The 11285-nt window shown below is 70.1% G+C and overlaps 1 protein-coding gene across 4 annotated transcripts in view; it reads left to right on the top strand.

The window, feature by feature from the left end:
• The first annotated feature begins 2163 nt into the window (after nt 1–2163).
• The window catches only part of LRCH4 (leucine rich repeats and calponin homology domain containing 4), a 31077-nt gene continuing 21955 nt past the window's right edge, over nt 2164–11285 (top strand). For 2 of the 4 annotated variants that reach the window (XM_045000492.1, XM_045000491.1), the window contains exon 1: nt 2165–2422. In XM_045000492.1, the coding sequence (XP_044856427.1) occupies nt 2236–2422 (187 nt within the window). In that variant the 5' untranslated portion in view covers nt 2165–2235. Of the gene's footprint in view, nt 2423–10320; nt 10367–11285 lie in introns of those variants that run through there. The other 2 variants (XM_045000490.1, XM_045000493.1) reach the window with 2 other exon arrangements.

Genomic DNA, 11285 nt, shown 5'->3' with positions numbered 1-11285 from the left:
CGCTGCCCCACGGCGCCCCACTGCGACCTCGGGCCGGGGCCTGCTGCCTGGGCACTGCCCCACAGCGCCCCACTGCGACCTCAGGCCGGGCCTTGCTCCCCGGGCGCTGCCCCACAGCGCCCCACTGCGACCTCGGGCCGGGGCCTGCTGCCTGGGCACTGCCCCACAGCGCCCCACTGCGACCTCGGGCCGGGCCCTGCTGCCTGGGCACTGCCCCACAGCGCCCCACTGCGGCCTCGGGCCGGGCCCTGCTGCCTGGGCGCTGCCCCACAGCGCCCCACTGCGAGCTCGGGCCGGGCCCTGCTGCCTGGGCACTGCCCCACAGCGCCCCACTGCGAGCTCGGGCCGGGCCCTGCTGCCTGGGCACTGCCCCACAGCGCCCCACTGCGACCTCGGGCCGGGCCCTGCTGCCTGGGCACTGCCCCACAGCGCCCCACTGCGACCTCGGGCCGGCCCCTGCTGCCTGGGCACTGCCCCACAGCGCCCCACTGCGACCTCGGGCCGGGCCCTGCTGCCTGGGCGCTGCCCCACAGCGCCCCACTGCGACCTCGGGCCGGGCCCTGCTGCCTGGGCACTGCCCCACAGCGCCCCACTGCGACCTCGGGCCGGGCCCTGCTCCCCGGGCGCTGCCCCACAGCGCCCCACTGCGACCTCGTGCCGGGCCCTGACTGGTGGGGGGAAGAGCCCCCTGCTGCACTCCACCCTGCTGCCCACAGCTCAGCGCCCCCTAGTGCCGCCCTGGGGGTCCTCTCTGGGTCAGCCTGGGGCTTGACGTGGGATTTGGAATGATTCCCCCCGGTGCGTCGCACGAGAGGGGAAGGATTCCCCTCCTCCCGGTGCGTCGCACGAGAGGGGAATGATTCCCCCGGTGCCTTGCACAAGAGGGGAAGGATTCCCCTCCTCCCAGTGCCTCGCACGAGAGGGGAACGCTTCCCCCGGTGCCTCGCACAAGAGGGGAAGGATTCCCCTCCCCCGGTGCGTCGCCCGAGAGGGTAACACTTCCCCTCCCCTGGTGCCTTGCATGGGAGGGGAACAATTCCCCCCGGGTGCCTTGCACAAGAGGGGAACGATTCCCCTCCTCCTGGTGCCTCGCACGAGAGGGGAACGATTCCCCTGGTGCCTCGCACGAGAGGGGAACGATTCCCCTGGTGCCTCGCACAAGAGGGGAACGATTCCCCTCCCCCTGGTGCCTCGCACGAGAGGGGGATGGGCCTGAGATAGTCATGGTCTCTTAATACTAGGTCCCGCCCTTTTTTCACATCACCGTCTCTTGCTATTGGCTAGTTGGGCTGTCAGTCTCTTCTCACAGCCCGCCTACCCGGTGTGATTCTTTCTCAGATTGGCTAAGTGGTCTGTCTCTCGCTACGCGTAACTCCCGCCTCCCCTGAGATGATTCGCGCTCTGACTGGCCAGATGGGCTGTCACTCTCGTTTAACGTTCCTAACCCCCCCTCCCGGAGGGAGTCTCCCTCTGACTGGCCAGTCAAGTCGTCACTCATAACGTGTCCGGCATTCCGCTGCGTGTGATTGGCTGAGCCGGTGAAACAGCTCCGCCCCCCCGTACCAGGCAGTTCACGCATTCAACTGTTGCCGCCTTGTGACGCAGGTGCCTGCGGAGCCGTGTTCTGATAGGCAGATATGCTGTCAATCGTACAAAAACCCCGTATCTCCTAGTGTGACTGGCTGAATCTGGTGAAGCGTTCCCCACATCTTCTGAGCTAATAGTTTGGAGCGATCTCGCCTTGTGATTGGTCAATACTAGAACTCAAGCCCCGCCTGTGGGGTATGATTGACTGCGGCGGACAGGCTAGCCCCGCCTTCTACACTGCCATTGGCTGGGACGAGGCAAGTGGACGTGTTCTTTCCCCGACTTGATTGGCTAACCTCTTGATACGGCCCGCCTCCTGCTAGTTGGTTGGCTGTATTGCCCTAGATGGCCCGCCCCTATATGCTAAGGCGCTGTGATTGGGTGAGGCCGATTCAGAGGCCACGCCCTCTCCGAGCGGATTGGCTGCCGTGTAGCATGAGGCCCCTCCCTCCGAAAGCCTGATTGGCCGAGAGGAGAGGCCCGCGAGGCGCCAGTGGCTGGCAACCCGCGAGCCCCGCCCCTGCCCGTTGATTGGCCCCAAAAGCTCTCCCGGCCCCGCCCCCTTGGCTGGGGCAGGCTCCCCCTCGCGGCCTCAGCCGGTCAGTCTGGCAGCGGCGGCCGCGGCAAGCGGAGCCCCGGGGTCCCGGGATGGCGGCGGGCGAGGCGGAGCCGGAGCTGCCCCTGCCCCCGCCCCCCTCGCCCGGCGGGCCCGCCACCGAGCGCGCCCTGGAGGAGGCGGCGGCCTCGGGCAGCCTGAGCCTGGCGGGGCGGCGGCTGCGGCTCTTCCCGGGCGGCGCGGCGCGGCGCTGGGACCTGAGCGACACCACCCAGGCCGGTGAGACCTCGCGCCGGGCCCCGCCCCCCTCAACGGCACCCCTCGCGCCGGGCCCCGCCCCTAACAGAACCCCTCGCGCCGGGCCCCGCCCCCCTCAACTGAACCCCTCGCGCCGGCCCCGCCCCCTTCAACGGACCCTCTCGCGCCGGCCCCGCCCCCCCAACGGACCCTCTCGCGCCGAGCCCCGCCCCTCCTTCCTTTGCCTGGTCCCCCTCCCCCCGCATAGCCCCCTGTTCTCTGTGGAGCCTCGACAGGCCCCGCCCCCATCTCGACAGGCCCCGCCCCCATCTCGACAGGCCCCGCCCCCTTTTACCGCCATCATCCTGTTGCCCTGCCAGGCCACGCCCCCTATGCCTGGGGTGAGCCCCCGGGTCTCTGCCCCCAGCCGCTCCTGGGCCCCACACCCGCTGCCCCGGCCGGATCCCGCCCCCCGGGCCCTGTGCCCAGGGGATTTAGCCACGCTCAGCCCCCTCGGGCGCTCGCCCGGCCGGATCCCGCCCCCCGGGCCCTGTGCCCAGGGGATTTAGCCACGCTCAGCCCCCTCGGGCCCTCACCCGGCCGGATCCCGCCCCCCGGGCCCTGTGCCCAGGGGATTTAGCCACGCTCAGCCCCCTCGGGCCCTCGCCCGGCCGGATCCCGCCCCCGGCCCTGTGCCCAGGGGATTTAGCCACGCTCAGCCCCCTCAGCCGCCCGCCCGGCCGGATCCCGCCCCCCCGGCCCTGTGCCCAGGGGATTTAGCCACGCTCAGCCCCCGCGGGCCCTCGCCCGGCCGGATCCCGCCCCCCCGGGCCCTGTGCCCAGGGGATTTAGCCACGCTCAGCCCCCTCGGGCCCTCGCCCGGCCGGATCCCGCCCCCCGGGCCCTGTGCCCAGGGGATTTAGCCACGCTCAGCCCCCTCGGGCCCTCGCCCGGCCGGATCCCGCCCCCCGGGCCCTGTGCCCAGGGGGTTTAGCCACGCTCAGCCCCCTCGGGCCCTCGCCCGGCCGGATCCCGCCCCCCGGGCCCTGTGCCCAGGGGATTTAGCCACGCTCAGCCCCCTCGGGCCCTCGCCCGGCCGGATCCCGCCCCCCGGGCCCTGTGCCCAGGGGATTTAGCCACGCTCAGCCCCCTCGGGCCCTCGCCCGGCCGGATCCCGCCCCCGGCCCTGTGCCCAGGGGATTTAGCCACGCTCAGCCCCCTCGGTCCCTCGCCCGGCCGGATCCCGCCCCCGGCCCTGTGCCCAGGGGATTTAGCCACGCTCAGCCCCCTCGGGCGCTCGCCCGCCCGGATCCCGCCCCCCGGGCCCTGTGCCCAGGGGATTTAGCCACGCTCAGCCCCCTCGGGCCCTCGCCCGGCCGGATCCCGCCCCCCAGGCCCTGTGCCCAGGGGATTTAGCCACGCTCAGCCCCCTCGGGCGCTCGCCCGCCCGGATCCCGCCCCCTGGGCCCTGTGCCCAGGGGATTTAGCCACGCTCAGCCCCCTCGGGCCCTCGCCCGGCCGGATCCCGCCCCCCGGCCCCTGTGCCCAGGGGGTTTAGCCACGCTCAGCCCCCTCGGGCCCTCGCCCGGCCGGATCCCGGGCCCTGTGCCCAGGGGGTTTAGCCACGCTCAGCCCCCTCGGGCCCTCGCCCGGCCGGATCCCGGGCCCTGTGCCCAGGGGGTTTAGCCACGCTCAGCCCCCTCGGGCCCTCGCCCGGCCGGATCCCGCCCCCGGCCCTGTGCCCAGGGGATTTAGCCACGCTCAGCCCCCTCGGGCCCTCGCCCGGCCGGATCCCGCCCCCCGGGCCCTGTTCCCAGGGGATTTAGCCACGCTCAGCCCCCTCGGGCCCTCGCCCGGCCGGATCCCGCCCCCCGGGCCCTGTGCCCAGGGGGTTTAGCCACGCTCAGCCCCCTCGGGCCCTTGCCCGGCCGGATCCCGCCCCCGGCCCTGTGCCCAGGGGATTTAGCCACGCTCAGCCCCCTCGGGCCCTCGCCCGGCCGGATCCCGCCCCCCGGGCCCTGTGCCCAGGGGATTTAGCCACGCTCAGCCCCCTCGGGCCCTCGCCCGGCCGGATCCCGGGCCCTGTGCCCAGGGGGTTTAGCCACGCTCAGCCCCCTCGGGCCCTCGCCCGGCCGGATCCCGCCCCCCGGGCCCTGTGCCCAGGGGATTTAGCCACACTCAGCCCCCTCGGGCCCTCACCCGGCCGGATCCTGCCCCCCGGGCCCTGTGCCCAGGGGCTTTAGCCACGTTCAGCCCCCTCAGCCGCCCGCCCGGCCGGATCCTGCCCCCCGGGCCCTGTGCCCAGGGGCTTTAGCCACGCTCAGCCCCCTCGGGCGCCCGCCCGGCCGGATCCCGCCCCCCGGGCCCTGTGCCCAGGGGCTTTAGCCACGCTCATCCCCCTCGGGCGCCTGCCCGGATTCCGCCCCCCGAGCCCTGTGCCCAGGGGCTTTAGCCACGCTCATCCCCCTCGGTCGCCTGCCTGGATTCCGCCCCCCGAGCCCTGTGCCCAGGGGGTTTAGCCACGCTCAGCCCTCTCGGGCTCTCGCCCGGGCTTTGTGTCCCTGTTGGGCCTGGCGACCGCGGCTTCCCTGCGGGGTCCAGAGCTGCCAAGACAATGACGGTCTGATGGGCCGCGGGGGGGGAGGGGGCAGACACACGGCCCTTTGTGCCGCAGTGAATCGCGCCGTCCCCAGTGCCGTTCCGCGGGGAGCGTCCGGGGGTGCCAGTCACAGGCCTGGCGTCACTTTCCCAGCAGGTGCCTGGCGTCCTTTGTCCCGGGCGCCGTCCCTTCGTCCTGGCGGGGCCCCGACTTGGCTTGGCGAGAGCCGGGTCCGCACCTGGCTACACGAGCGTCTCTCCTGCAGACAGAGAACGCTGCAAACGCCGCGGCGCCGAGTCACCGGCAGGTGAAACCGGTGACTCTGTGGCTCCTTTCTGGGTATTACGGGCACCCTGAGATCGGGGCCCTATCCTGCAAATAGGAGGCAGCCTGCTGACAAGGCAAAGGGATTTTACAGATGGGGAAACTGAGGCAGGGCTGACCTCACTTTCCCACGGTCATGCAGGAACTGACCTCCCAGGCCAGCCCCTGGCTCCCCAGGCTGCCCGTTTCCTTCCTGGGGGTGTTCGCCTGCATGGCTTCAGGTGACCTGGGTTTGAGATGGGTCGGATTTGGCCTGGGGGCCTTGTCAGGGCCCCAGATCTCGCAGCCCCCCGGGGACGTGCCCTCCTCGTTGTTTACGAGCCTCGTGCCGGGCCGCTTCCTGTACAGCTGCTCTGCACGAATCTCGCTCCGGTGGGGCTGACTTGCCAAGGGCTGTGCAGCTGCCGAGCCCTGATCCCCGGGGCTGGGGCCTGAGCAGGGGGGGGACCCTGGGGGGGTGGCAGGAGCACCCAGGCCCGCAGAGGACCCACGTTCTGGGGAGCTCTGGGGGTGAGTGGCAAGGCCGGGTCCCGGGCACTTCCTCCTTCAGTCACAGTCATCAGATTTCCAGCCCATTCTCTACAAGTAACATGTCCCTTGATGTAATATTGGCCTGCTTCAGCGGAGGGGGGGCCAGGACGCCTGGGTTCTCTCCCCGGCTCTGGGAGGGGAGTGGGGGCTGGTGGTTAGAGCAGGGGGGGCTGGGAGCCAGGACTCCCGGGTTCTCTCCCCGGCGCTGGGAGGGGAGTGGGGGCTGGTGGGTTACAGCAGGGGGGGCTGGGAGCCAGGACTCCCGGGTTCTCTCCCAGGCTCTGGGAGGGGAGTGGGGGCTGGTGGGTTACAGCAGGGGGGGCTGGGAGCCAGGACTCCTGGGTTCTCTCCCCGGCTCTGGGAGGGGAGTGGGGGCTGGTGAGTTAGAGCAGGGGGGGCTGGGAGCCAGGACTCCTGGGTTCTCTCCCCGGCTCTGGGAGGGCAGTGGGGGCTGGTGCTTAGAGCCGGGGGCTGGGAGCCAGGACTCCTGGGTTCTCTCCCCAGCTCTGGGAGGGCAGAGGAGGCTGGTGGGTTAGAGCAGGGGGGGCTGGGAGCCAGGACTCCTGGGTTCTCTCCCCGGCTCTGGGAGGGGAGTGGGGGCTGGTGGTTAGAGCAGGGGGGCTGGGAGCCAGGACTCCTGGGTTCTCTCCCTGGCTCTGGGAGGGGCGTGGGGGCTGGTGGGTTAGAGCAGGGGGGGCTGGGAGCCAGGACTCCTGGGTTCTCTCCCCGGCTCTGGGAGGGGAGTGGGGGCTGGTGGTTAGAGCAGGGGGGCTGGGAGCCAGGACTCCTGGGTTCTCTCCCCGGCTCTGGGAGGGGAGTGGGGGCTGGTGGGTTGGAGCAGGGGGGGCTGGGAGCCAGGACTCCTGGGTTCTCTCCCTGGCTCTGGGAGGGGAGTGGGGGCTGGTGGGTTGGAGCAGGGGGGGCTGGGAGCCAGGACTCCTGGGTTCTCTCCCCGGCTCTGGGAGGGGAGTGGGGGCTGGTGGGTAGAGCGGGGGCTGGGAGCAGGACTCCTGGGTTCTCTCCCCGGCTCTGGGAGGGCAGTGGGGGCTGGTGGGTCAGAGCAGGGGGGCTGGGAGCCAGGACTCCTGGGTTCTCTCCCCGGCTCTGGGAGGGCAGAGGAGGCTGGTGGGTAGAGCGGGGGCTGGGAGCAGGACTCCTGGGTTCCATTCCCAGCTGTGCAGTTGATGTGGTGGGTGATCTCAGGGCAGGCACTTCCGCTGGCGGTGCCGCGCTCTCTGTCAAGCAGAGAAGTTGCTCTTCCCTTTTCCGAAGAGCTTTGCGGTGGGCAGATGACGACATGTGTCAACACTGCGTGGGGGGGGGCGGGGGGGGTTCTCTCTGTCCCGGTCGTTGGGTGCCCCCAGCAGCGCCCTGCCGGTTGGCCCCCGTCCCTCCCCGCAGGCGCCTTCCTGATCCTCGCGGGGGCTCCTGCTCCTTTCTGACGGCAAACGCAGTATTTGGACTTGGGGGAACGCCATGGCAGCCCCCCAGCGTGGGCTGGCCACAAAGACACCCTTGGAACGGGAGCCCTGAGAGAACTGGGCTCCTTTAGCCTATCGGCTCCGGTGGAGCCTTGCTCGGGACGCAGGCTCGTACAGCGCCACTCGCACGGAGCCCGGCTAGCACTGCCGTGTTGTTCCTCCCGTGGCTCTGCCTCTCCCCGGGCCCGAGGCTGCTGCCGCCGCCGAGCTCTCTGTGCCGCCAATCCCCCAGCTGTCGTGGGCTGGAGGGCAAGGCCGGGGATTTCTCATCCCAAGCCCTTAACGAGCTGCCCCGGCCGCGCCGAGAGAAGCCCCGGCGGGCGGCTGGGGAACCAGGCCGGGGTAGGAGCCGAAGGCGCCCTGGGTTCTGCTACTCGCAGGCTGCGTTTCAAGGTTTCTTTTCTCTGCTCGCTGAGGGCTGTTTTCATTCCTGGTTTTCGACTCCCCCGAGCCGTTCCCAAGCCTGGAGCGGGCGAGCTCAGCCCGGCTTGGCTCGGGGTGTGTCCGCGCTGCAGGTGCCAGGGTGCCGGAGGCCGTGGGAGGAGCGCCGGCGGGTCGCCGTGCCTCTGGCGGGGGAAACGGGCAGGCCCTGAAAGGAGAGGCCAGGCCCTGGTGAGCTTTCTCTGACATCCACGTGATAGCGACGTAACCCAGGCCCTCCCGTGGTAATTGCTTCCTTCCGAGCTCGGACGAACAGCCCCGGTCAGCCCGCTCCCCGTGGGGGGCGGTGACACCGGCCCCGCTTTGCGAGCAGCAGGGGGGTCTCTGCGGTCACGACCGGGGTGGAGCAGGTGGCGAGAGGAGTGTTATTTCCCCCCTCACGCAGCGCACAGACGGGGGTCGCCCCCCGAAGGAGGAGGCAGCAGGCTCCACGCCGATAGGAGGATGCAGCGCGTAGTAACCTGCGGAACTCCTTGCCGGAGGATGTTGCGAAGGCCAAAAGCGTAAGCGGGCGCAGAAGAGAACAGTTCTCGGGCCTGCTGCCTCGACGCGGCACGGCTGCCCTGCCTGCACCGGGAGGCCAAGCTGGCCGAAGTCGCAGCTGGCTCTGGTGTGGCAGGAGTGGGCGCCGGGGTGCTGGGGGGGGCTTCTGTCAGTGGGGTGGGGGCCACGCAGCATCCCTAGCTGTCACCCTCGTCGGTTTCACGGCTCCGCTGCCGTGAAATGGACGCGAAAGGCTGGTCGGCTCCCTGCTGTGGACCCCAGACAGCTCGGGCTCTCGCCCTGGCTCTCAGCCCCCCACGCTGCCCCTCTTCCGTCAGTGCCTGGTGAGGAGCGCCCCACTGCCAGAAGGAGGGCAGCCTGACCCGAACAGCCCCTGTAAGCCGAGCCTGCCCCTAGACTCGGGAAGGGGCACCGCCCCACGGTTACCAGCGGCTGACTTCTGTCCGCCATCTCCTGCCGCGCACGGGCCGCCGCTGACATGCAGCCACCTCTGGGGTGAGGCGCTTTCAGACCCGCTCCGCGGGGAAACCCGTGGGTCCAGCTTGGCCAAGTGACCGCAGATCCGGCCGGGTGTCGGGGCTGTCGCGGAGGCCGCTAACCCCTGCGGTAACGGGTGGGGGGGGGTCGCCCGCCCTCCCGTCTCGCCCTCATCCTGCAGTTAGCTCGGCTGCAGCGCCGAGGCACCAGGACTGTGTCTGCCTGAGCTACGTCTCCCCCCCCCCCCCCCCGACGCTCTAATCTATCGGGAGGGCCTATGCTCCCCATTGCACAGGTGGGGAAACTGAGGCACAGGAAAGCAGCCTGCCTCGCCCAAGGTCACCAGGGAGTCTGCTGGAGCAAGGGGATTCCTACATCTGTGGCTCAGGCGAACGCCCTCCAGCTAAGCCCTCACTTAGCGACTCACGTGACGTCCCTGAGGCTACGACGTTCTCCCTGTCGCCCCCTTGCTCTCCCCCAGATCGCAGGGGGATCCCCTGTAGGGCCTGGCCAGCTCCCAGGCGGGCGTGTTGCCAGCTGGAAAGCTGCCAGCCCCTGCCCTCGGCTGCGTTTCGGGGGCCTCAGCCCCGGCCGCGACCCAGCCCCCCTCCACCGCTCAGCAGCGTGTGAGTCAATGGTCTGCTGACTCCGGCTTTTCCTTCAGCTGAGCTGTGAGCAAACCCGGCTGGAGGTCACGTGGCCGGAGCGCTGGGATCTCCCCCTCCCGGGCTCCAGCCTGCTCCAGCCTCTGTCTGGCCACGGGGCTGGCCCCTGTTCCTGTCGGTGCCAAGAGCCCCACCTCCCCAGCCAGGTCTGCAGATGGGGGAAACTGAGTCACGGGTTTTCTGCGTGGCCTGGGGCAAGGCACTTTGTCTGTACTTGTGTGGCGGGGGCGCCCGGCGCTAGGGGCTGGGCGTTATTTATTAGGTGTATTACGGTAGCATCCAGGAGTCCCGCTCTGCTCTGGCGCTAGGCCCTGCACAAACTCCAAACGCAGAGCCCGGCCGTCCTCGATCTCCCGTCTTCGAGTGCCTGAAGCGCAAGGGTAGCCGTGCTCCCGGCGCCGCTACCGGTGTGTGTCTCCGAACCCCGCCATACCCCTGCCGCCGGAGGGCAGCTGCGGGACGTATTGCAATGGCCGGGAACGTACCGGCGGCCGCTCCATGGTTCTTTCTGGCCAGAACCCGGTTTTCATTGGTATCGGTCAACGGCGATTTCCCCGGACGCACCCGCACGGCCGGAAATATATTCCAGCCTCAACTGAAATTTACAGGGTTACAAATTTACAAAGGAAGAAAACGGCGACTTGAGCACTTCCTGGTGGAAATCCAGGGCTCTGGACTTCGGCAGTTTGGCTTAGCCAGGGAAGAGCAGACGGGGGTCCGGGACCTGGATCTCAGGCTCTCTGCTTTGCGGGTTTTGACCCGAGACTTTGGCGTCGATGCTTTAGGACGTTGTGGCTTTGTGACTCTCGGCGGCCGCGTCGGTCAGCGATTGTCGAACTAACCCGATGGGATTGTGTGCAGCTGTTTGCGTTCGAAAATCAATGGCCGGGAAGGGGGCGGGACACGCCAGCCAGTGCCCGGCCTGCGGATCGCATGCTCAGCTGGAGGAGGCACGGCGAGAGGGGTGATCGGCCAGTCCTGCCGGTTCCCCCCGGAGCGGGTCTGGCTTTAGCGCCGGCCGCTGGGCCCTTCCCTGCTTACCGCCGGAATCGAGCCCCCGTACCGCCCCCTGCTGGAACGTGCGCCCCGGCGGCTTCGCTCGGAGGTGGAAGCCGTCCGCAGCGCGCGCTGTCCTCGGTCCGGCCGGGTGATGCAACCTCGTGTTTATCTCGGGGCCTTCGGGTGGTGCCGCAGCAGGAACCCGAGCGGGGCCGGGTTTGTTCCTTATAAATACGTCAAGGGGACGACCCCCGAGAGGGCCGGGCCCCAGGATGGGCCAGGGCTCGCTGGAGTGGAGGACAAGGGGTCTGTCCAGCCCAGCCCCCCAGCAGGACGCGTTGAGGCGAAGAACCGAACTGGTTCGCCGCCGGGGCAGGATTCGCCGCTTTCAAACCCCAGCGCGGACGCAGGCCAGGGGGCTGAGCTGAGGGGCACCAGGATAAGCGTCCCCACCGGGTAAATCCGGCGCTGTGGGCCAGCCCTGACTCTGATGGGTGGCCTTGGAGGTCCCTGCCAGGCCTACATTTCTGGGGGGCATTGAGGGGCTCTGGGCTCCCCGCCCCGTGTGCCGCCTGGGTTTGGCTCCGTCCCCCCGGCGCGCGAAGGAGGAAGCGGGCGCTGCCAAGGAGGCGCCGGAGCCCGCACTGCGAGCGCTGCCGGCTCGAAAGCCACATCCTGCCGGCTGCTCAGAAACGAGAATTGCCACAGCTGCCTCCGTGCGCGGCCTGGCCACGCCCTGCCAGGCCTGCTCTCGGTCGCCCGGGCCGGGTGACGGGAGCTGCGGACGATGACCGGCCACCCCGGGTCCTACCAAAACCTTCCCCCCTTTTCGGGGCTCTCTGGCCCGTCTCCGGTTCGGCCCTCGTCCTCGGGGCAGGCGGAGG

This window comes from Mauremys mutica, unplaced genomic scaffold, assembly GCF_020497125.1.
Source record: "Mauremys mutica isolate MM-2020 ecotype Southern unplaced genomic scaffold, ASM2049712v1 000330F_np12_obj, whole genome shotgun sequence".
Lineage (NCBI taxonomy): Eukaryota > Metazoa > Chordata > Testudines > Geoemydidae > Mauremys > Mauremys mutica.
This window is presented reverse-complemented; position numbering and strand designations above follow the sequence as displayed.